Below are 23,659 nucleotides of genomic sequence, written 5' to 3'. Positions count from 1 at the left end.
AGGCCAAATCTCCCAACTCCTCTAAAACTCTTAACATGTAACAGAGCTTACAGGAAAGAAAGATTAATACAGCAAGTGACCTCTTGAGTAATCTTGTCACTAACTCTTTCTCTCTCATATCAAAAGTATTCGTAACAATATATAAGCTACTAAATTGAACATCCACCATATCTTTTTTTTTTTTTTTTTACTCACCTACGCAGTTATCACAAAGGCTGCAATGTGAGGCACGAGGTGGGCGGAAAATCTTGCAAGTAAAACAGTATTTTAATTTCACTGTCTGTCCATTGATGATCACTTCTTTTGTTCTGGGAGGAGGGCGATATCCTCCTGAACTGGAGCCATTTGCAATATCTAAACATGGAAATAGAACGCATTGCATTTTTCACATGAGCTTTGGTGTATGCATAGAACTGTCTTTGATGGCAACCTATTTTAAGTTTTAAATTGATATCAACACACTTAAAATAAACAACTTTTTTTCCCATTTGTATTCTCCTAAAATAACATGTAGCAAAAAGACAGTTAATTACAAATAGCATCCATAGCCGATCAATTCGAATTAAAGAGATCACCCAACCCAATTCTCAAATGCTGACATCAACCTTGATCACAAAACTCTTATACTTTCACACCCCCAATAATTCATGGAGAATACATTAAAAACTATGACCACTGTAGCAGGATGGTAAAACTTGGACAAATTATCTTTAGGATTTTAATAAATTTTTTTAGAATTCCTATAACAACAAAAAGACTCTCTAGAAGTGATGCAGAAATTCGCCAACCTAATATAGAATCTGCACATTTACTTAAGCAACAACAGATCTGTCATTAGACCTTGGTATTTGGTAGAAATAAGATCAGTCATCACTTTGAGATCTCTTAAATGCTGTGATAAAATGGAGCACATCCAGAATAGTATTTCACAGCTCCTGCTGTTTCTAAGTTTGAATATCTAACTCCCAGTGTTACTTTTACACATCTTGAAGTTTGTTGCATAAAAATAGTTTCCAACTACCTCATTTGGTGCAAGTGGTGGGGTTCTGAGTTTTGTTTGTTTGCTTACTTTTGCTTTATTTTAGAATATCAGCACTCATTTTATCCAGCAACTAAAGGACTGGTTAGGTTGAATCACTGAAGTTCAATTTTGTCCTTTAAATGTGTGCAAGCTGAGCTATACTCTGAAAGCTGAACATGTAAAAGCGGTACCTTTTTCCCAGTTTGTTGTGTAATCACAATCAAATCAAACCACAGAAGTGAAAAAAAAAAAACAAACAACCCTAAATTATTACTCTTGGACAGGCTGAACAGCAAGAACAATGGGGAAGTAAAATAAATTATTTTCCAATATATGAATGAAACTACATTTCAAAGTCATAGTCACCTGCATAACTGTGTATCAAGTTGTCCCCCTCACTTTCATGTTGGACAAATGTGGAACTGTAATGACAGGTTACTGAAAGATCCATGACTTGCATTTGAGCTCAAATTGTTGGAAGTATCACTCACAATTTCTGACAGGTCTGTAGACACGTTTACACAGCCTACAAACTACATTTTCCAAGGGGACAACTAGAAAGCCTCCTACCTCGTAAGGTATTCAAATTAGCTGTAACATAACTGCTAGCAAAGGTGTCATTAAACAATTTACTAGATTTGGCAGCAAATCGAGCTTAAGAAATTCCCAATTGCAACAAGCTCGCCACTTCATAAATATGCATCAATAAAAGTATTTGTGGGACACCACTGTAAACATGACCACTGAAACAACTGGACTTCAGAAAACTCTTGAGAAGAGGGTGGGAAGGAGGGGAGCAATAGCTGAGAATGGTAGAATCAGGGTTTGAAGTTCCTGAATGTCTCTTATGAGAACAAAATAGTGAATACTGAAGAAACAGCAGCTTAGAAGCAGCCTACTAGACCCTGATGAGCTACAGGCATTTGCTTATGTTGTATCAAAACTACCTCCTGCAATGTTCCTGCAATGCTGAAAAAGGTCCTATTGTCTGCACGCGGAAGCAGAGATTACTGTATGGCTCCGTAACAATCCATATTACCGATTTTGACCTCAAGGCCAACACTACTTGACAGTACTTTGAATTAAGTAAGTAAGTATTGCATTACAAGCTACTGGTGTATTAACATGCTGAAGCACAACTAGACAATAAAATTTGTTTCATGTGCAACGTGGGCATTATCTTGAGTTTCCTTTTTTGTTATTTTTTTATAGTTATGTCATTTAAAAAAACCGCATTGGTTTAACAATTGTGATTTTAAAGCACTCCAGCAGGTACAAGAATTTGATGAGGTCAACAGAAATAATTTGTTCGGGTTATAGTAAAAAATGTATTTTTTTATTTACTTGCATAACAGTTTATTTGTCCTCATGACATATCAGTTTGAGTTGGGTAATTTTTGATTTTTGAATTCTAATTCAGCACTAAGCTGAAAAGATGTTCTTTGAAGGGCACAGCACAACTGTGCTTACACTATTTAAAGCTTTACGGAGACATGTATGATTCCTAAATCCAGAAAATAGGGAAGAATCTCTCATCATCCAGAGACTACATTTAGAAAAGCCTCCTTGTTTGCAGTGAAAACTTATTTTCTGTAAAACAAATTATCACAGGCTGCATGAAATGCTGAAATAAATTATTTAAATAACTGTCTACAAAAGACAATACATTTTAGGGAAGAAAATCACCATAGGAAGTTTTTGTTATTAAAAATCCTCTGTAGCTGATATTAGTCACTACCACTGAAAAAGATAAATGTATTTCAATACACTGTACTTGGGTGACAACATCCGCAGTAGGCTTGTAATATTCTTAGCCTTTCTATAAATTCATGGGCCTTACAAAACACACTGTTACGCCCATTTCTGACAACAGCCTGGTCAAAATAGACTTAAATTGCAAAGAAAAATGTAGGTTATTAGCACCAATTGGCTATTTATCAAAAAAAGCATTTAGCACGTGAATGTATAGCGCTCATTAATAAACCAATGATGACCAATTGATACTCATACTCAAATTAGGTGCATAATTGTAAAAAATGCACACAAAGCCTGAATTTTCTATACATGTAGCTTTCTATACTACTACAATCAGTGAATCATTGAATTTCCTAAAATAACAGTAATCTTTCACGTATTCTTTTACAAAATCTTATTGTTCCTGAATACGTACATGATCATTGAAACAAAAATACTTAAACCAGTCAAGGTGAATTGCTCAGAAGAAAAAAGCTCTTTTTCCTAATGAATCATTTATGCATCCAAAATGCACAATGACTAAACCCAGTATTTTCCCACTTTTTAAGATGTTCAAAAAGTGCACTGTATTTATTTTATTTTAAAATAGGCTCTGGCAAATTCTCAAAGGCCACTTCCCTCTTCTCTGGCAGAAAAGGGAGACTACTGGCCAGCCCATTATACTTACAACATTGGTTTTCTAAGAGGATTTCCTTCTGAACCTTTGCAGGGAAGTTCAAGTTCACAGGGAGACAGCAAATCCTAGCTCTCTGAGGAAAATTAATCTCAAAATCCAAGGATGAAAGCTAATGAAAGTGAAATTAACAACAACAGCCTTGCTGACTTTCCATGGAGTCAAACTTTCACCCACAATCCTACATTGCATGATCAAACCTGAAATCCCAGTCTTTATGTTTATTAACAATTTTTTTTTGTTTTTGAACAAAGCAACACGGCAAGGTCCAATGTGCTTGGATTTACTCAGATTTATCTCACCCAAATGTGCTAAACATGTCCTGGTGTTTCAGTGATGTTTTCACACTGTAATTAGCCTTCACTTGGACTGCTCATACTTGGGTTCTAATACAGATAATCTTCTAACATATGCACTCCTTTTAAGGCACATTAAGATTAACCTTTACAGAACCACCTTCCCCAAATGAACCTCCATTTAATCACTACTTTTTATACTTTTCTAATCCATTATAGATGTAGTAATGCAAGACACTTTACAAAAAGTTAAAAATTTCCCACTAATGGGATTGCCTTCCATCCTCTCTGCTCTGACACATTTTATAACTTCTCTAGCAGTGTTAGATGTTCATGCACTAGATGGGGCTCCAGCATTTTCATTACCCTACTACAAAACCCCCAAACACACAATCCATATTCTTGCAGGACCAAGGTACCTGAACTGCTATAAGGAAGTCACCCCAAGTACTTAATGGAGATACAGCACAGTCTAGTAACCTTCCAATGTGACAACAAACTCCACCTAGATTTCTCAAATTATTACATCAAAAATAAATGGGAGGTGCTATTTAGATGAGACTCAGAGGCTGGCATTTTGCATAGGTATCACCAGGATTCTTCCACTCAATCAAGCTCTTGGTTTTTGGGAGAATTTTCCTAAGATACCAATTTCTGTTTTTCAGATGCTTAAGAAAGATGATTCAACCCCTTTGGAACTCATGATGAATTATAAACATTTTAACACCTTTATCATATTAGACAAATTTGAAAAAGGAGCTGAAACCTAGCACATGCTGTATCCTTGAGCTTACCATGGAACTTTTTCTGCACAAACTTTGGTAGAAAAAAGATGGGCAGGGTGTTGGTATTGTCACAGCTTAGCTATCCTCAGCAGCATCTTGTTAAGAGCTATAGAGTTAACTTCTGTATTTCTTTACTGCAGAGCACAGATTAACCTGTTTATGAAAAGGTTATGAACACTCCACCACTGCAGAGAAACCAAGGATGACATGTTCCAGCAGAACTGGGTTATTGGAGACTGCTGCAGTCAAGCACAGCAAGGAATCAAGAGTCAAGGAATCTGACTACCTCCCTACCACCTCCACAAGAAAGAGATGGCACCTGCCCAACCCAGAGAAAGGAAAAGCTTTGAGTAAATCCACCACAGAAACACAAGGTGAGTAAATAGCAGAGTAAAAGGAAGGATCAGAAAAACAGGAAGGAGTGACAGCCAACCACCAGATACAACCAAGCAGGATTCAGCTAAGAGCCATGGAGGCAGGGCTGAACAGAAGTACAGGAAAGACAGGGCAGAATGCAAGGATATATGTACCTAGCATGCAGTGCAAGAGGCAGAAGAGAGCCCAGAATGGACTCTAAACACCAGAAAGCACAGGATTCTCCAGAAATACGAACCAAAACCTGAACAAATTTCCAGAACAAACTGTAGTAACTTCTTGTGTTTAGGCCACAACAACCAGATGTACATTCTTACAGCGCTGCCTTCTGCCTTGCCTGTCTATGTTATTACCCAAAGAACAACTTCACTGCTCCTTTTGATTATTTTTTTTTTTGTGTGTGCGTGTGTCTTTATAACCTCTGGATTATGAAAATAATTTATCTAAGCCACTTTCTATGCCAATTAGCCAGTGTTCAAATATACCTCATCCTTCAAATGGAGCCAAGAACACAGACAGTTAATTTATAGCCTGCTTATACGTCTGCCATTCTATAAGAATAGAGAATTAAACTGTACATCTAAAATTCTAGAGAGACTATTACACCACATTCATTTCAAAACCAGATACAATTAAATACCACATATATGAATACTGGATTTAAAAACTGAGGAATTTGTTTGCTGTGGTTAAATTGGGGAAAATCCTTTACTGAAGGTGTATTTAAAACATGATTTACAGAACACTCAAGATTTCACCAAGTAGTTGGATACAATGGTGAAAAAACTGTCTTAGCAAGATAACTAAATCCTAATAACTACTCTTCAAAAGCTCACTTGCAATATCATTTAGCAGACCATCATCACTATCATCTTTATACGTAATTACTGAAAAGGTAAATTCCCATTAGAAAGACCACTGTTTTACATGAAAAGAATAAGTTATCCTAGTTTTTGTTCTGAAAATTTTTTTCCCCCAACTGCACTGCCATTTTTAGAGGTAGATAATCAGCAAGTAAATTTCAGTAGCAGCTTCAGTAATGGATTTTAATTTCATTTTCTGCCTAAGAGACTCAGTAAGTTCAAAGAAATGAACACAGAATTTGAAAAGTACTTACAGAGATGATAGGGAACATACGACAGTACCTAGATGGATACTACTAATCTTTTCACAATCTTAACCTCCTCTCTGTCCCTTTTCAAACACAGGTGCGAATGCCTCGCAGTGTTTAGGAAGATTTTATTAAATTTTCAAACAGTTTAAGGAATTAGAACTATGATTTTCCTGTGGCTGATCTATCAGCAACCAGTGGCACAATTCAAAACACCATAGCTGCCTTTCTGTCTAAACTGATGACCCTTTTTTTCACTCAGAAAACTTCTTAGTAAGGGAAGCAACAAGTATATCCTTTACTTTAACCAGGGCTAAGATAACTTCCCTCAAATACATGTTTCTTCATACACAGTTATGCTTCAGATTTTGGTTACAATTATCCCACATTATAGTAGGAATAAATTATTCTCTCAATCATTAAAACTTATCTCATTACAGAGAAAAAGAAACAACATGGATTACCAGCAGTAAAAAGCCTGAAGATTTTTCTGTAAATCCTACTTCTAACCAACTTCAAAATCCTATCCTTAGCCAAAAATGGGTTCAAAGAAATTTGTTAATATAATAAGTGAAAGAAAGATGGTTGGTCAGCAGTATTGGACACAAATGTCTTCTGTTCTCCTAGTTCTGGTTTAAATATGCTTTATGAGTGTGATTTCTATACAGTGCCCTCCTATGGTGGTCCAGCCTTTTCCTAATGAGAACTCCTGATTAGGTACAGCAGTGACACACACAGTGCTGTTTTTCAGAGAAGGCAGAAGACCAATTAACACAAATGGGTTGGTTCTATGCATATAAGTAGGAAGGTTTGTGTGTTGTTCTGTAGAAGTGATTTAAAAACAAGTTTGGTACTCATTAAACAATTGTTAAGCTTTCATTTTTAAACTACTTTAAAATGCTAAATTTGTGAAAGATTAAATTTAACTGAACCATACAACACTATTTTCTTAATTTAAACTTTCTAAAGTATCACATATGTTTTATTTTATCTAGAAAGTACTGCTTCCTTTATTAAGTGTTTTAAGTAACTCATACCACATACGATAAAGACCTACTTTTACACTTTGGAAACAGATTACATTCTGTTCTTTATCATTAGGACAGCAGAGAATAGTTTGATGGCTGGCAAATTAAGATTACTTGTGTTTCACAAGAGGAGAAAAAAATAGGTGTGCTGGGACTGCTGGAGTAAAATAGCTAGGAGAGGTCAAGACGTCAGGCTTATGACATGTAAAGGTTTAACAGCAATCTAAGTTCTCCAAGTAAGTCTTATGAAAGGTTACTCAATTAAAATGATAGACTTATGATTTCAAATCTCTAACAAATATATTTACCTTCCAATCATAAGACATTTTACTGGGATCTCCGGTACTGAAACAGACAAAAAATGTCCACTGCTCCTTAAATATTGCATTAATAAAATTGAAAAACCCCTTAATTTAAAAAAACCAGAATACTGGCAAGCTGCCACAGTAACTACAAAAGCAATAAAACAGCTAAATGGGAATCTCTATTTTGAAATTGCTCTCTCTGGAAAACTCTTAAATTTTAAACAATTATTTATCTACAAATTGGAACACAGCTTTATGATATAAAGGAGCATTCCTTTTTGGCAACACTAAGGAAGATACCCTGTCTGAATTCCATCCTCCTCCCACCCATAATTCTTACAGAAAGAATAGTTTTTTTGAGAAGAGATGGGGCCAAAAAAGAGAAGCGAACGGAAATTGTAACTTTTCCTACACTTCCTCAAATAATTGTGAGATGTGTTTTTCCCCCAGTCTCCATCCTTTCCTTCCCAGCTATAAGAAAAATACACCATTACCCATTATAGCAACTTACTTCTATGCAGCACATTTACATACTCAGTATTCAATTCCGAAAGGAGTTTGCAGTGACAGCACTGGCTAAAGCTAAAACGAGCTCCAAAATCAGTTGTCTTAAGAAATCTGCTGGCTTTCCCAACAACACAAATTTGAACTTTGGCATTTGTTTTTCACAGATCTGGATTCTGCGAATATTAGGAATTCTTCTATTACACAAGCAAGGACTGAAATTATTGTGTTCAAAGAGAATTCCTGTTCCTTGGTAAAAAAACATTCCATATCCATTTTAATGCGTTTATTTAGAGTGCAGTGAGAATATGGCTTCACAACACTCCTCCATTTTGTATTAAAATTTCTTTATGGCATGTAAGGGCAGGCCAACTGAAGATTACCTTTTTGAATAATCCAGAGTGCCATATCCAAAAGTAAGCAAACAGAAGAAATATGTATGAATTGAAATGCATCCATCTGGGATGGAGCTATCTGGGTCATGTAGGATCTAATAGTTTTCTTTCCTGTATACTATGTTCGGTACGGTCCTTGCCCAAAGCTAAGCCCCGACTGACTAAATGTAACCTTCCTGTGATGGCAATGACAGCTGACTCCCAGCTATACACAGTTAATCCAAACAATGTAAAAAAGCAGTGTAGATCTTCTTCCTGAAATGTGAATGCCAGCAGAATACACTGGTTTGGAATGCTATACCAGGTCTATAAAATTTCCTTTCCACAAAGTCTGAGGATGCTGTTCCATGGTCATACATTTCTAAAAGCCTCAAAACCTTCAGACAAAGCACATACAGCGCAAATACAACTAGCTGCTAAATATAGCATGTTGCAAATGCATTGATTCCACTTCAGAACTCAAACCCAAACACTTTAAAAGACACAAAATAATGCTTATTACAGACACCTTTTTAGCGGAACACATAACATAGTATAACAGCTGCGGTCAAGAACTTCCAAACCTCGTGAAAAAAAATGATCTCACTGTAGTGATGATCAATGAACTCATCACTGTATTTTGAAATCCTGCTGCTTTTTTGAGCTGTATCAAAGATAACACGTGCTTCCAGAAAATAAAATAGCCTCCAGCACCAGTTTTCTGAAACTAAGTCCTTCTGAGAAGACTTTTAATCACAATTAAACCATTAGATTCAACCAACTGCTAAGGTAGTAACTAAGGTAACTTGTTACCTTTTCTCTGCTAAATGCTTATTAAGGCCTAAAAGAGTGAATACAAATACCAACTTTTTTTGTTCTACCTTATCAATATTTCTTTGTCCAACAGATCTCTTAAATGGAAGATATAGCTGCATGACTGCTTTCAGTCTCTTGACAGCTATGTAGTAAGAGGTCATACTGCTGTTAACATTTTGCTATTTTGCCATGAATTCTTGTATCATTCCCATTTACTTGGCCATGGTTCACAGTGTGATTTAGGTGTGTACAAACTACATTTGTTTTCTGAGGAAACTAAACTAGAACTTCTGCTTCATGTGTACACCATAATATGGTGTTAGTCTAAATCAATGACTTTGCCCCTCAGACATTTTCACTAGCGCTCTGTGGAGGACATACAACCTAGAGAACCAGAAAAAAAATAGTCTGAAGTTAACTGCTCAAATTCACACTCTACAGATGCAGAAGCACCTACAACAACAGCTTTTGCTCCTACTGCATTAAATTATTTGTCACAGTAAACAAGACCTAAGACTGTACTCTAGTAGTATTAAACAGCAAGGACACTGCAGGTATTTCTCCTGTGACTGCATAAACCTGTTATCTGTCTTTTCAATTATATGAGTGAGTGCTCCTCTGAAATTGCTTCAGAAATGGGATTTCTATTGACTCTCATATTAAAGCAGATGTAGTAGCCTTTAGTAAGCTTTAGTAGCTTACATAAAAATAAGCAAAACCCACCACTGTTCATGAAGCAGTTCTGCAAACTCATCCTGTGTTTTCTTATCCTTGTAGCACACTTTAGTTATTCAGCATGTCTGTAGCTGTAGAAATTCCACAATTAGAATTTAGTTAACAATTCTCTTGATAAATGGGGCTGATTAAAATCTAGTTCACTCTCCTTTAATTGTGCTGGCTTTACTCAAATAAAAATAGTAACATTTTATTACTTTTACTGAAGAAAAATCTTCCCAAGACTGCATCAACTTACAAGACTGTATATTAACACAGAGACTTACCTAACTCTTTCACAACATGAGTAACAACATAATTAAATGCAGATAAACTCTGAGGGTTCATTACATTAAAAGAGGCACAACTGTAAAACTTTTGCAATAACAGCTTTCTTGCCAAAAACACTTTAGGAAGTATTCTCTTGTGCACTACTGAGACTTCTACCAGACTTGCTGAAAAGTATTTACAGTAATAACTATGATTCTTCAAGGCCAGGATTTTGCTTACTATCTTTGTTGGTGAAGAACTGATCAACCATCTTTCCACAGGAATCATTGCAATGTCATCAGACATTACAACTCCAGAACAACGGACAAGATGGGAGTAACTCCTCCCATGAGCAGAGCAGCACACTGCCTTCACACAGTACATGCACCCTCGGGAGGAAAGTGAAGAGACAACAGACCTTCAGTGTTACCTATTTGTCTCTCTAGATCTGCTGCTTCATCTGGTGTTGCACGTGGGAGGACACCAGGATCACTGAAACTAGTGCGCAGCAGGGTCCCCATCACGAAAAAGAAAAGAATCCCACCAATTGCAGGTATAGCAGGTGTAATCTTCTCTGACAAATATGGGCAGCTGGAAAAAGAAAAAAGATTAAACATAATCAATAACACAGTCCAACTTGCTCTCTGATTACCATTATAAATACATGTGAAGAATTCACTTTCTTCTACTGATACACGACTTGTCTCAAAATGTTTACTGAAGCTGAAATTTATATTTAGGTATTTACGACACTTCTGAAATTTCTTATAATCTGTTTAATATAATAAAGGTCCAAATAGCATAATAATGATCTCAATGAATACAATATTCATAAAAAAATATTTATGACAGCATATTATAGATCATGTATTTGTTAATCTACTGCCCTATTACATAAAGTAAACTGGGGTGAGGGGAAAAGCAAAATAACCTGAAGATATTCAGCAGTAAAAAGCAATGCAATTAAGTCTATGAAATGAATTTATCATCCATCACAAAGATGGTGCTCAGGAACTTGCAGCTGTGACACATTCCTTTAATAGCCCTGATATACACCAATATTGTAACACCACTGCTAATCCTTTCTTAATCAGATTTTGTTAACTTGGTATGCTTGTTAACTAATTTACAAAGATGACTGAAAAAGACAATGCATCACAGCATCACATCTGGAAACAAACAATCTGGGGGGGGGGGGGGGGGGTGTCTAGGGCAACATGGCAACATCAACAGCCCTTTTCCAGCACAAAAGGCTCTGTGGTTGTCAGACTTTCAATATACATGCAGGGCTTAAGACTGGATCACAGTTTTAGCAAATCTTCCATGTAATAAAATCAAAATGGACACAAAAACTGGAATCTAAACAACACAAAAAAATATGTCTCTTTATAGCTGTGCAAAAAGAAGGGATATGGACACTTGGACATTACACAGTATATATCACTCTTCTCTTGTCAATCTGAGTCACACAAGCGCTGCAGGATCATCTTAGAAAATACACAGGCTGAAGACTATGTTCATAGCTCTTATATTAAGTAGAAGTGGCCAAAACACAGAGATAGTTTCATCCTTTTCCAATATGTGTCAAAAGTCCTAAAATAAGACTAAACCCAACATAAGCTGAAAGCCAACAAGTTCCAGGCCTTAGGGCTTCATCTGAAGCTTCCAGGTATCAATCAAGTTTAATCAACATCGTCTTCCTGTTTCTGCGGACTGCCTTCAATGATGATTCAGAAGTGCAAGCTTTTGCACTGCAAGTCAGTTAACCTCACTGGAATGTTCACTCTGAGCAAGTGATGACAATGTCAGCTTCATCATCCATCACTTCTGCTGACAGGATGGGGAGAGAATGGAAACACTTTTCATACCAGCTACCATGTACCAAGCTTTTATCTTGCTGCATAATTCTGTTAAATGTACTTGGCTGTTTCATTGAACACTGTGGGTTTCACAGATGCAGTGAGTCCAAGCATGCTACTCAGAGCACCATACCATCGCTGAGTGGAATTCTTCTTTCACCCTACATGAATGTTGATATTACAGGTATAACAAGTTATGAAAGATTAAAAAGACAACTGGGTATAAAAAATTCAACAGTGAAGGGCAAGAGAATCTGTAGTTTCATATAATGAATAAACTTTTTAAATACTAGGAAATGTACTTCAAATGCACACTTTCAGAAAATACGTTTCAAAGCCCCAGATTTATGAAATCAGTGTTAACTACAGGAAGCAGCAGCAAGACAGCTGGTAGACATAAGCCTTGCTCCCATCACGTCAGAAAAGTCAGTGAGAATGAGCAACCAAAAAGAAGCTTTCATACCACATACATGTCCTACTGCTCAATTTATTTCTTGCCACAAAGGATTACTGAAATCAAAACTACTATGATATGCTCAGAGAGGAGTACAAATAGGCTGCAAGAACATATTTTTAAAAGGATTAGAGGGAACATGTACGTTAATGAACACTAAATATAGCACAGTTCTGCTATTCTTCTATTACATTATTCATTACACATACCGAAGAAATTGCAACTGTGATGAAGTCTGTTGACCAAACGAGCTGTATGTGTGCAAAAGGTACCATGAGATAATCTCAGAGCAGCACAGCAGGTGCAACACAGTTTAGACAGGTGCCAACACAAAAACTGCAGTGGCATCTGCCTACACAAATTCTCAGTGATACTTAGAGAACGGAAACTGTGGGCCATCATATCAGTGACACGCTTTAACTGTAATTTTACAGGGAACTGGTACAAAGAACAAATTCCTGTGCTGAAAAAACTGAGAAAGCCTTGCACTGCTGTAAAGTGATGACTTCACTATAGTAAAAAAGCATGAAAATGCCTCTGCCTTGCTGAACCAAGTCCATCTGTATAAAAAAAAACAACACCCAAACACTCTCAAAGCCTGTACACTGTTCACCAAAGGCAAGTGTAAGGTAATCTGCTTCACCTAAAGCTGTTTTCAGCATTTAACAACCTGTATTTTAACAACTTTGACTTGCAGTAATGTAGAAAACACTGAAGATGTTATTTTTTGCAATAATAACCAACTAATGTTCCACCAATTAAGAAATTATTTCAAGCTGAGAAACCAGTTCTTAAAGAGATTCAGATTGTAAGCCTAGGCAGGACTATTCAATCCAGTCTGATTTATGTATGAACAGACCATATAATACTGCATCAGAGTTCAATGATCTCCATCCTTTAGGAAGGCCCAATCACTTTTTCAAAATTCTATCAATTCAATTAATAATTACAAAACCCCCAGACACTGCACAGGACTTTTTATTTTTCATTCATGTCTGTGGGGAGAAAAAAAGGGGGGGGGAGGGGAAAAAACATCTTAGTATCTCCTGAGTTACTAAAAAGTCCAATTAAAATGGCTTCGAATTAAAAATGTAGATTTTAGCCCCAAATTGTCAACACATCTGTAGAAATACCACTGCATATTTATATCATTTATATTTTCACACTTACACAACAAATGCGTTTATACTGCTACATTAAGTCAATGCTAATATCATTTTAAACAGCTTTAGAGTTGCTCCTTTTAGAATTGTCAAATACTGTACACAAAAAAATATTATTCCCAATATCTGCTCAAATTCCTTAATTAATTTGCTTCAATTCAGTTTGCATCCCTTCAGACATCAGCTTTGCTCAGATGTTACAAGAAATATGTTTTCTGGATGGCACTTTCAGTGTCTTTTTAAAGTAAATATTAGCAGGTATTTCCCGACAGCAAATTTCAGAACTTTCACACAGAGGGATCCCCATGAAGAAGACAGCCCATCCACAGCAGAGAGCTCCAGAACAATCTCTGTCCTACTGCAGAGCAAGTAGTGACAAATACCTTTAAATTAGCAGTTGGTAACTACTAAATGTGAATTGATATCCTCAGTTTACATCTTAACACAGAGTAAAGCAAATTATTTCAATCAGTATCTGTAATGATAGCAAGTACTGACTAGGTCCATCCCAGAAAACAGTTGTTAGAAGTATTAATTGACTATAGATCCCACTAGAAATTGTTATTGTGGAAATAGCTTCTTCAGAGAACAATGTTTGGATTTGCACACAGCAATAAGTAAGACAACCTGAAGTTTTGAATTAATATAGGGGTTTTATACAAATCAGGCCTGCTTTTTGCTTGGCTTCTCAGCTGTTTTTGAAGCATCATGTGAAAGTCTGCATGAGTGTAGGAGGGAAATAAGTTCCAGTCTGTCACAGCGAGATAAAAATAACAACACACTGGCATTTAAGAGATAATTATCAAGTATCATCCCTAGGAATGAAGGATGCAGAAGAACAACAAAAGTAATTCTTACCACCCAGCAGCCCTCTGAACTGTGTAACCTGCTCCATGTGGCTAGTGAGATCAATAGAAAAATACACACAGTAACTGTACTGAAGAGGACACACAGAGCACACACAGTCAGAATCCTACAACTTTCAACCCCTTCATTAGAAAAGAGGAGGGGAAAAAAGAAGCCTCCTTAAGGCCTTTCCTGGAAAGATGAAGGCTTTCTCAAATAGTTCACTGACAGTTGTTGTTATTCATTGATGAGAGATACAATAAATGACAAACCTATCCAGTGGGGATAATGGAGATTTGGAGAGAGTCTAACCTGCAGAGAGGCTAACCTGGTAGTTACCAAAAAACATTAGTAACAAACACAACCACTTACTTAAGAGTATAAAAAAAAGACAGGGTTTTATACTTGTGAGAAATTTGAGATCTCACTTAACATTTGCTAAGATGACAGGCAAAAAGCAATAAAAGTACAGATTTATGCAAAGATGTAGCAGCTATCACACTTAATTACACTAATTAAAACAAACACAAACCAACAAAAAAACCTCCCCCCCAACTAGCTTGGCTGTCAAGCATACTATATGTTGAGCTTTTCATCAGCATGAAACTCTTTGCAGCAGATACTTTAAGAATGTACTCTACAAGTACATTTTTTGTATATTGTTCTCTATGTAAGTATAGCTGAACCAAGTAACAAGGGAAAAAAATACTGTTCATTTCCCTACATCATCAATTTAATTTATGTTTCTGCAAGTATTGCCTATTTGATATACCAGTACCTGCTGGTGCACAGCTGATGTCCAATGCTGAGAGAGAGCGCATGCACTCCAAACCCTGGATGCAGTTCTACATGTTACAAGTTAACACCCGAACCAGACTGTGCAACTTCCTTAAACTAAATGAATGGGTTTGTTGTTTGTCCTTCCACTCTTACCTACAACTCCTCTCAGCTTCCCCTTCCTCTCAACTCCACATCACTGCTTCAAGTCATTTGGTCCCAAACTTCTTCCCTTACACCAACAAAGATGTTCATCAGGTTCTTCTGTGAGCCAAATTAGTCTACTAAAATGTATGAAGATGACACCATTTTCTTGACTTCTCTTTCTGCCTTTTCAACAAATCAAATATGCACTTGGAAAGGAGCAGTGATATTAGCACAAAGCAAGAGAGACAGAGACAAAACCAGAGGGAGAGGGAAAATGGAACAGAGGGAGGAGACCTCCACTCGAGCAGCTGTCAGTAGGGCTTTCATTCAGACCACTGCCTCTTGTGAAACCACATTCTAACCTTGATCTCTTTCAATTTAGAGATGGCAGCAGAATAGCCATACAAACAGATGAAAGGCAAATCAAGACTCTGGGATAGAAGAACAAAAATGGCTTATAATTTACTTTTCTAATGACAACTTACCAATTTAAATAAAACATTTAAAAATATGCACATAGACCACAACACAGACAGTGGAAGATGCAAGGATAGGCAAAATGTGAGGGACAGCAAGAACCTTGGAGGCTGCTGCCTGACAAAGACTGCAGGAAGATAAATGGGGCAAAGAGAAGGATCAGAGTGAAATAAATTTCACTGTTGTAGAGTTTGGAGGGTTGCCTCTTTTTACTTGTTTTAGAACAGAATCTCAGCTGGAGAACACTACATTTTACACTGCTGTTCGGAAGAGTGTTAATGAAGTATAAGGAGGCATAAAAAGAATCACAGAAGTATTATTTTTATAGACTGCACTCGTGGATTCAACCTGCTACAGATGACTTCAAAGGTACTGCATGTATGATATTAAAACACAGTTTTAATACACTCAGAATTGCAAAAAGAATGGTGTAAGTTTTCCAATTGCATAGCTACTGCAGAAATCAAAGTCACAGGAATTTAAAGACCAGAAGAAAAATAGTATCAGAGAATGTCTGAATGTATCGGTTCTTCAGACGGCATTTTCCACTTCCACTCCCATATCCCAGCATCCTACAACTACCTCTAAGACCTTTTTTTAAAGTTAGGATGAAGAAACTCTTAAGAAAGGTCTCACAGAAGAAAAAAGTTACAAAAATAAACAACTTGCAAGTTCATCAACCAGTTGATGGCTAATTTTTCACAAGCATGCCACTGGCACACAAAAATTGTGCTGTAAATACAGATTAGCCCAAGTAATGTTATACGAAATGCTTAAGAAGATTAGCTAGGAAGTTTGCATTAGTTTCCTACATCTGCCTGGTTCTTTTGTACAGCCTTTAAAACTCCTATTAAAATTTTCAATAAAATTAAGGAAACCACAGACTAATTTCAATGGGATTTGAAATTCACTTAAAAAAAAAAAAAAAGAAAAAAATTTCATTATTCTTTTTTGTATTTTGAACTATTTTTTAACATCATACACCCCCACATTTCAGAATGGTCAGTTTCAAGAACTTATTTGATAAAATACAAAAATCACTCTTCTAATACCTTGCTTAATTTCAAATCCAGAAGATGTGGAATGCTGCAAACACATGAAGACTATGGAAAACACAACAGCTAATAAATAAAAGGCAGAATGACAGCAGGAATGGAAAAAATTGGCAGGATATTACCTCCTCCTCAGTTTAATAATCTAAAATATTATGCCCTCATCATAAAAGCAGATTTATTGACTAGTTTCAGCATTTAACCTTGCTTGAATGCTTTACAAGTTTATCTGATATGTTATCATACCATAAACATATTTTTTTCTGTATTTGTTATACTTCTTGGGAATAACTCCACTTAAAATTAAGTCTAATTAAAAATAATTTTTTTAAGTGGGAACACATACAGAATAAGAGTAATTATATTGTGAATATAAGTATCCCAGCCTCTACCAGCACTTAGAAATTATTCCTTGAAACAAAGAAGATAAATATGACAAAATCACACAGATTACAGAACAGCATGTTCTTTAAGCTTAACAAATAAAGTACTTTAGAAGTTCTCTCAAACCTAGTACAAAGTAAAATCAGCTTAATGTTACCTTGAACAGCAAAAGCTCAACGACTGGTCTTCAAAATTTCATGTGAAAACCTGACACAATTTGGTCTTTAAAGACAATGTCAAAACACATGAGCAACTACCAAAAAATTAAAGACTGCAGGGACCTTTCTCTGCCCTGCTCAAACCAGCAAGTGTTCAACGGAACTCCTTGCAGCGCTGACTCCATTAAATTGTAGCGCATTACCACTGAAATCAGATTTACACCCATTGCATTTGGATGTAGGAGTGTAGATGAAGCTAAGCAAGCAGTGTTAACTGTGAAACTGTACAAAATAACCACAAATTCCCTCCCGCAAGTAAAGCTCTCAAGGGCTTAATGTAACAGATATGCAACAATCAAAGTAATAGCCTTGCATGAACCTCCCAATTTTTACTGCAACATGAATTAACTCTAATGATCCACTGTCAAACTTCAAGGTTGGGATAGATAAAATACATTATGTGAAAAGAAACCATCTGCAGAACAGATGTGGTTACTAAAATCCTACTAGGGCAACTAAATTTTTCCTTGTTATACAGAGAATGAACTTTTGTCTTACAAAATACAATTTATAAAACTTTGACTGCACTGCCTTGGGCAGAAATTTCCAAGCATGGTAGTAAGAAAAGGGGGAATACCTATACATCAAGAGCCCAAGCCTTACCAAATTTTCCTTCTGAAAAGCCAATGCAAGTATGACTTGCATCCTCAAAAGGCAAACTCACAAAAGGCATGGCTTCCAACCACGCAGCAAATTGAAGGCTTGCTTTATTGCAATTTCTGTTCACTAATTATCACTTGAAAAGCTAAAAATATATTTGTACTTTAATTCTCTGGTTTTGAACACAGTGCAAGGTCTGGGTTCCATAGTAAAAGACTACAGATTAATGAATTCCACTTAACTGAATAAACTCACAATTTCTTTTAATCAGCTCATATCGAACACTTTCCTGTTCTGCTTCATATTACTTCCTTATTATTTCTTATTATTTCCTGTTATGTGATTTTATAACTAAACTACCAGGTTAATCCCAAGTACTTATAAACAGAAACGAAAACTGGGACAAAACAAGCGGAAATGCCTTATGTCACAAACAAGTCCCTGAAGGAGTACAAGCTTCTAGGTGATTTGCCACAGGATTCTCTGGAAATTGAAATGTATGCAAGTATACTGCTGGTAGATAGCGGACTCTGAGCTCTCAATGAGCCATATTTTGTGTTAGCCCTGCACAATTCACAACGCAAAGGGCTAGATGTAAAAGCCTAGCTTTTACTAAAGGACAAAGGCCTGTCAACGCAATCAATATCTTCCCCTGACCACACTCGACTGTCACCTCCCTCATATAAGCAAAAGTGAGCTGGCTAACACTGAGTTAAAACAAAGGAATTGCTCTCAACTTGTTCCCTTTTCTTAAAGAGAATATTAATTCTCAGTTTCCTGAATAACTTCACTCATTGTTTGATGTAATGAGTCCCAGTGAACAGGTAGAGGGCAGGATGAAGTTCAACTGTCACCTCCAGAGGCATTCAATTGCTATGTGGATTAGTCATAAAATGAAATCCCACACATAGTCATAAGAGTTTAGGAATAGTAGTTCCAGTGTCTTATACAGATTTATATTTTCTTTACTTTGTCTTTTTCCCTCCCTAATTCTCCATATTGCAAGTCTTTAGCATAAAACACACAAATTAACTTTAATCTGAAACACAGGAGAAAAAGTATTAAATCCATCATTTCTCAGTGGATCCCACTACAATACAAGCCTTCGCTTTTTAACTGAAACAGAGCTAAGCTTTACAGATGCAGCAGTTTCTGGGGTTCCTTTACTTATAAGAAGTGGAAAACTGATGATCCTGCCCACACTACAGCTCAAAAGTGTACATCACATTGTTATAAATATAACAACTGGGAACATAAAGTAAGCATAAAACCAAGAGTTTAACCTCCTCTTCCCCAAAAGAAGCAGAGCTGAGCACTTGCAATTCAGCAACTTGATCACCCTTCTCAAAGACCTGAGGGGCCTGTTTTCAGTGACTTCACAGTTGTACCTGAAATGGCACACTTCGTTTTTTCCTACTGCCTTCTCACAGTACCATTGGAATTCTCTTATCCCAGACTAAGCATTCATTGGACAAACAGACTAACATCACGCAAGCTACTTTAGATTAAAAAAACACCCCAACAACTAACTGGCACATATCGTGCCAAAGCAGTGCCAGCAATCTGTATCTAAAAATGAGTCAGTTTATATCTAAATAAATTCCAAGATCAGCTGGGGGCAAATCTTTAATTTCATAGAGAAAAGTAAAGCACATAGTGCTTCATCTACATAGACAGCACTACCACTACAAATATTTTGGTTGGCAATGTAATTAAAACAACTAAGAATAGCCTTTCACTGTTCTGCATTAGAACTGAGATTTGGGTGCAAGTCATGTAAATCCAGGCATTAAAAGTTTAAAAAATACCCTACACTGAAGATTGCTTCTGAATCACCAGAATTAGCAATATCATAGCATTGAATTACCTTTAGGGGTGTGTACAGAAAAGATTGTGCTGTTTGAACATTGAAAGACTTTTGCTTGAATTCCACCCCCTCTTTTTTTTTTTATTTTAAATGAAGACATTTAAAATGCTCTGTATACCCTTTTATGTTAAACACTTACGAAACCCAGATAAGCACATGCAAACTGGAAATAGTGGATTTATCATATTATGCTTTTCTCTGTAGTTCCATGCATCACACACAAGCGCTTTCCTCTTGAGAAAGGTCACTGACTGAAATTACTAATTCCATATTCCCTTCCTGAACACCTGTATAGTTCACCAAAAATTATTTGTATCATGCATCAATTCTAAAATTTAATTAACTTGTTTAAATAAGGAAAACATTCCAGCATATTTCCTCCTAAGCCAACTAAATTAAGAAATATGTATTACAGAAAAATTCAATTAAAGGGAAGTTATAACACGTTATTTTGAAAATTAAAAACTAAGGATGAAAACCATCCATATTAACAGTTGAAAGTTGAGAGTATCACAGAAGGTTCTGCAGCAAGCTCAACAGCAAAATAATTTTCACATTTAAGAGAATTAAGTTCTTCATACAAATGTCAATCACTTAAAATCCAGTTACTTTATACTTAGCTGCTGTACAGTAACTAAATATTTTGACTGCTAATGCACAAACCAGACCTGAACAGAAGGTGAACAAAGAAATGCCCAGCTTTTACACTGTTTCTTTAAAAACATTTTATTTAAAATTTCTACTCAGTTTTAAATTTTTCATACACAAATTCCGCTTTCTCCTATTCCGTTAGGATTTTCAAGCCTTTCCCCAGTTGTGTTCTTACTACAATTTTGTTCAGTAATTACCACAAACCTCAAATTTTAATATAAATCGAACCAGGATTTCAGGTAGGGGAGAATAATGAACACTGGGAATTACTGCTACCCTTCTTCAAAAGTATAATTTACTTCTTCAGTTTAGCATCTGTCTATTTTTGTCAGACTGCCAAAGCCTTTTAACAAAGCGTCATGAGAAGGCGAAGCAAAGCAGGGAGAATGAAGTCTTTATTACATCCATTGCAACCGTAAATTTCAAGCATTTTTCTCCTAAGGATTTTTTACGCAACCTGTTATAGCCTATATTATATGACACCAAGCCCCGTTGAAAGATCATTTCTTTTGCTACTATTTACATGGACATCTAGTAGATGTTTTTGCAAGTGGAATAATGTGATCTCTCTCCCTAAGGCAAGCCAGACGTGAAAATCAGAGCAAAGCTCAGTTATTTCATTGTTCCCAGAATATACTCTAAGGAATTGCAACACAAGATTCGCAGTCCATCTTTCCATTGTCAAACACGTTCTGCTGTCCTCCTCCCAGTTTCAGATGCCGACATGTAAACAGTTCTCCCAGACACACTTAACCATGCAATTACCGCTCTGTTGGTCTGCAGTTGAGCAGTTTTGCACAAACAGAAAATTAGCAGGTCATGAAGTTAAACAGAAATTGAAATATTTTGAATACATTAAACAATTGCATAGAAACTAAAATAAAGCCAGAATTCCAGCAACAAACACAACACCACTACAGGACCACAATCCTACAAAAAAAAAATCAAAACAACAAAAAGCAAGTGGCTGAACAAAACATTTATATATGTGTAGTGCACCAACTCTAAATGTAAACTGGTGATGTGTAACCTATTTCATCGAGTCCTTCAAGCACTGATATCACAAGCCCCACTTTTTGCCTCAGTGTTCTGCCTTTAATCAGGTTTGCTGCTGCCTTTGGCCAGTCCCTCCCAAGTTTCTCAGGCTTTCTCCTGGCTGCACTCTGATCATCAGGGAACAGAGACTGTCCAGGCCCTCCTGCCTGCTCCAAACATACTCCCTGTTTTACAGCACCAGAGGAGAGGAGTAGCCTTTACAACACCCTGCCAGTGTCCTGATTTATCTGAGGATATTGGCAACTAAACTTGCACTGAAAACCCAAGGCAACAGGCACATACCCTACCTAACCAGGAGGAAGATCTAGAGCTGATAATGCTCTGCAGCCTTTATTATTTTCTTCTAGCCCATCCTCTGATTTAAGTCCATTCTCCATGCAGAAGCTTTCCTTTCAGCTTTGCAGAACATACTACATTCAAGGAGAGGAGCTACATGTAACTGGAAGAGTGCTGGTATGTTATTTCAGGTAGTTGCGCTAAATGAAAGGATAAATGCCCAATGTGTTCTTCCTTTTCTGTGCCCTTACAAACATGACAACAAAGTTCAGATGTCAGGTATGTGATTCACTTTTCAATATTTTTCCTATATAAAGGTACAATGTAATGGGGTTTTCTAGCACTTTCTATCTACATGTGTTCAGAAAGGGGAGACCTTGATGCATCTTGCTCCTACTTACAAACATGAAGCTAATGCTCACAATGAAAAGCCAAAGTGTATGAAAGATACATGCAACACTGCAGTAGAGTAAGTAATTTCTATCTATAAATAAAAGACAGAGCAGGAGCACAAGATTCTGTTTCTTAACAGGTATAGAAAATAGAAATATTGCTCTTCTCAAAGCATAGGAGATTACTCTGCTTTACAACTGAAGTACAGAATTCTTTATTCCAATACTCTGCTTTGTTTGAAGGGGGCTGGGGAGAAAGCAATGAAGAATAGACAGTATGCAAGCAATCTTAGATCAAAATAAAGCTTTAAATCTAATTTCAGGTCCATTGAACTTTACATTACAAGCTTAAACAATATTATGTGCACTTACTCCTCCAAGAGCAATTATTTTCCCCTCTTACATTCCAAAACAAAACTTCATTTTTCACATCCATTATACTGTAACTTATTGCCTAGTGTTTCGTTAGCCTGAAGAACATCAAACCCTCAGAGGTTCCCTGGTATGAAGAACACACCAAATAATTCATCATATCACTGTAAATAAGTTCACAAATTGAAGATGAAAAGCACTGCCAGGCAACTGAACTTACTGATGAACTAAGTATTCAATTCATGCTTGTTTATTTTTTAAAGTCCTTAATTAAACTAATAAACCAAACAATTCTCACTACTGGACCACTTCCATTCTTTTCTTATGTTTGACACTTTGTCATATACATTTCTGTTCTGTCCAGGGAGTCAAAGCTTCTTACTCACAGACAGAAGATTCTAACAAGATTTTGCTGACAGGATGAAAAAGGTCTGAAGGTTAGATGGTTTATAAAGAACTGACATGATCCTAACCCATACTCTATAATCTACTTTCACATTTATGTTAATTAAAATTCTAAACATTGCATTTTGTCCTAGATTGCAAATAAATATTAATATCCTTTATGTCCTAAATACATACTAACCACCTATTAACTTGTTTAAAACATGCAAAAAATACTAGGGCTGGAGGCAAATGGAAGTAAAAATGCAAGAGTAGAGAGTGCAGTTTTTCTCTTCAGAAAAGCTATAAATCTCCAAATAGCATGGCAAATACAAGCCATTCCCCCAAAAGATTTGTAATGCAACTATCTTTGAATTGAAATTCATAGCCATGAATACATGTGAGTCCTGTTATTGGTGTCCAACTCCTCTCAGACACTGAGAAATATTAAGATAAGAGGTCTATGAAATTTCAGTCTGTTATAGCAATGAACAGCCATTAAAACTTAACAGTACACACCTGTGAACCATGGGTTCCAGGCTTGTGTTTCAGGCACAGTGGAGGTCTATAAACATAATTATCTGTGTTCTTACTGTTACTTTTTAAGGAGAAGCTTCCTTTAAGCCCGGTTCCCACTGTTACAGTCAAGAGCATCAC

At 36.4% G+C, this 23,659-nt stretch overlaps 1 protein-coding gene across 6 annotated transcripts in view; it reads right to left on the bottom strand.

The window, feature by feature from the left end:
- Positions 1 to 23,659, bottom strand: part of ZDHHC14 (zinc finger DHHC-type palmitoyltransferase 14) — a 124,466-nt gene that overhangs the window by 34,405 nt on the left and 66,402 nt on the right. For 4 of the 6 annotated variants that reach the window (XM_057406517.1, XM_057406477.1, XM_057406491.1 and 1 more), the window contains exons 2-3: positions 10,446 to 10,618; positions 196 to 354 (exon numbers count right to left, since the gene is read on the bottom strand). In XM_057406517.1, coding sequence (XP_057262500.1) covers positions 196 to 354; positions 10,446 to 10,548 — 262 coding nt within the window. In that variant the 5' untranslated portion in view covers positions 10,549 to 10,618. The remainder of the gene's footprint in view (positions 1 to 195; positions 355 to 10,445; positions 10,619 to 23,659) is intronic. The other 2 variants (XM_057406483.1, XM_057406500.1) reach the window with 1 other exon arrangement.

Source organism: Pezoporus wallicus, unplaced genomic scaffold (genome assembly GCF_028554395.1).
Source record: "Pezoporus wallicus isolate ANWC-B61680 ecotype Strahan unplaced genomic scaffold, APGP_CSIRO_Pwel_v1 contig_3817, whole genome shotgun sequence".
Taxonomy (NCBI): Eukaryota; Metazoa; Chordata; class Aves; order Psittaciformes; family Psittacidae; genus Pezoporus; species Pezoporus wallicus.
Note: the sequence above shows the minus strand (reverse complement) of the source record. Positions and strands in the feature narration are given on the sequence as shown.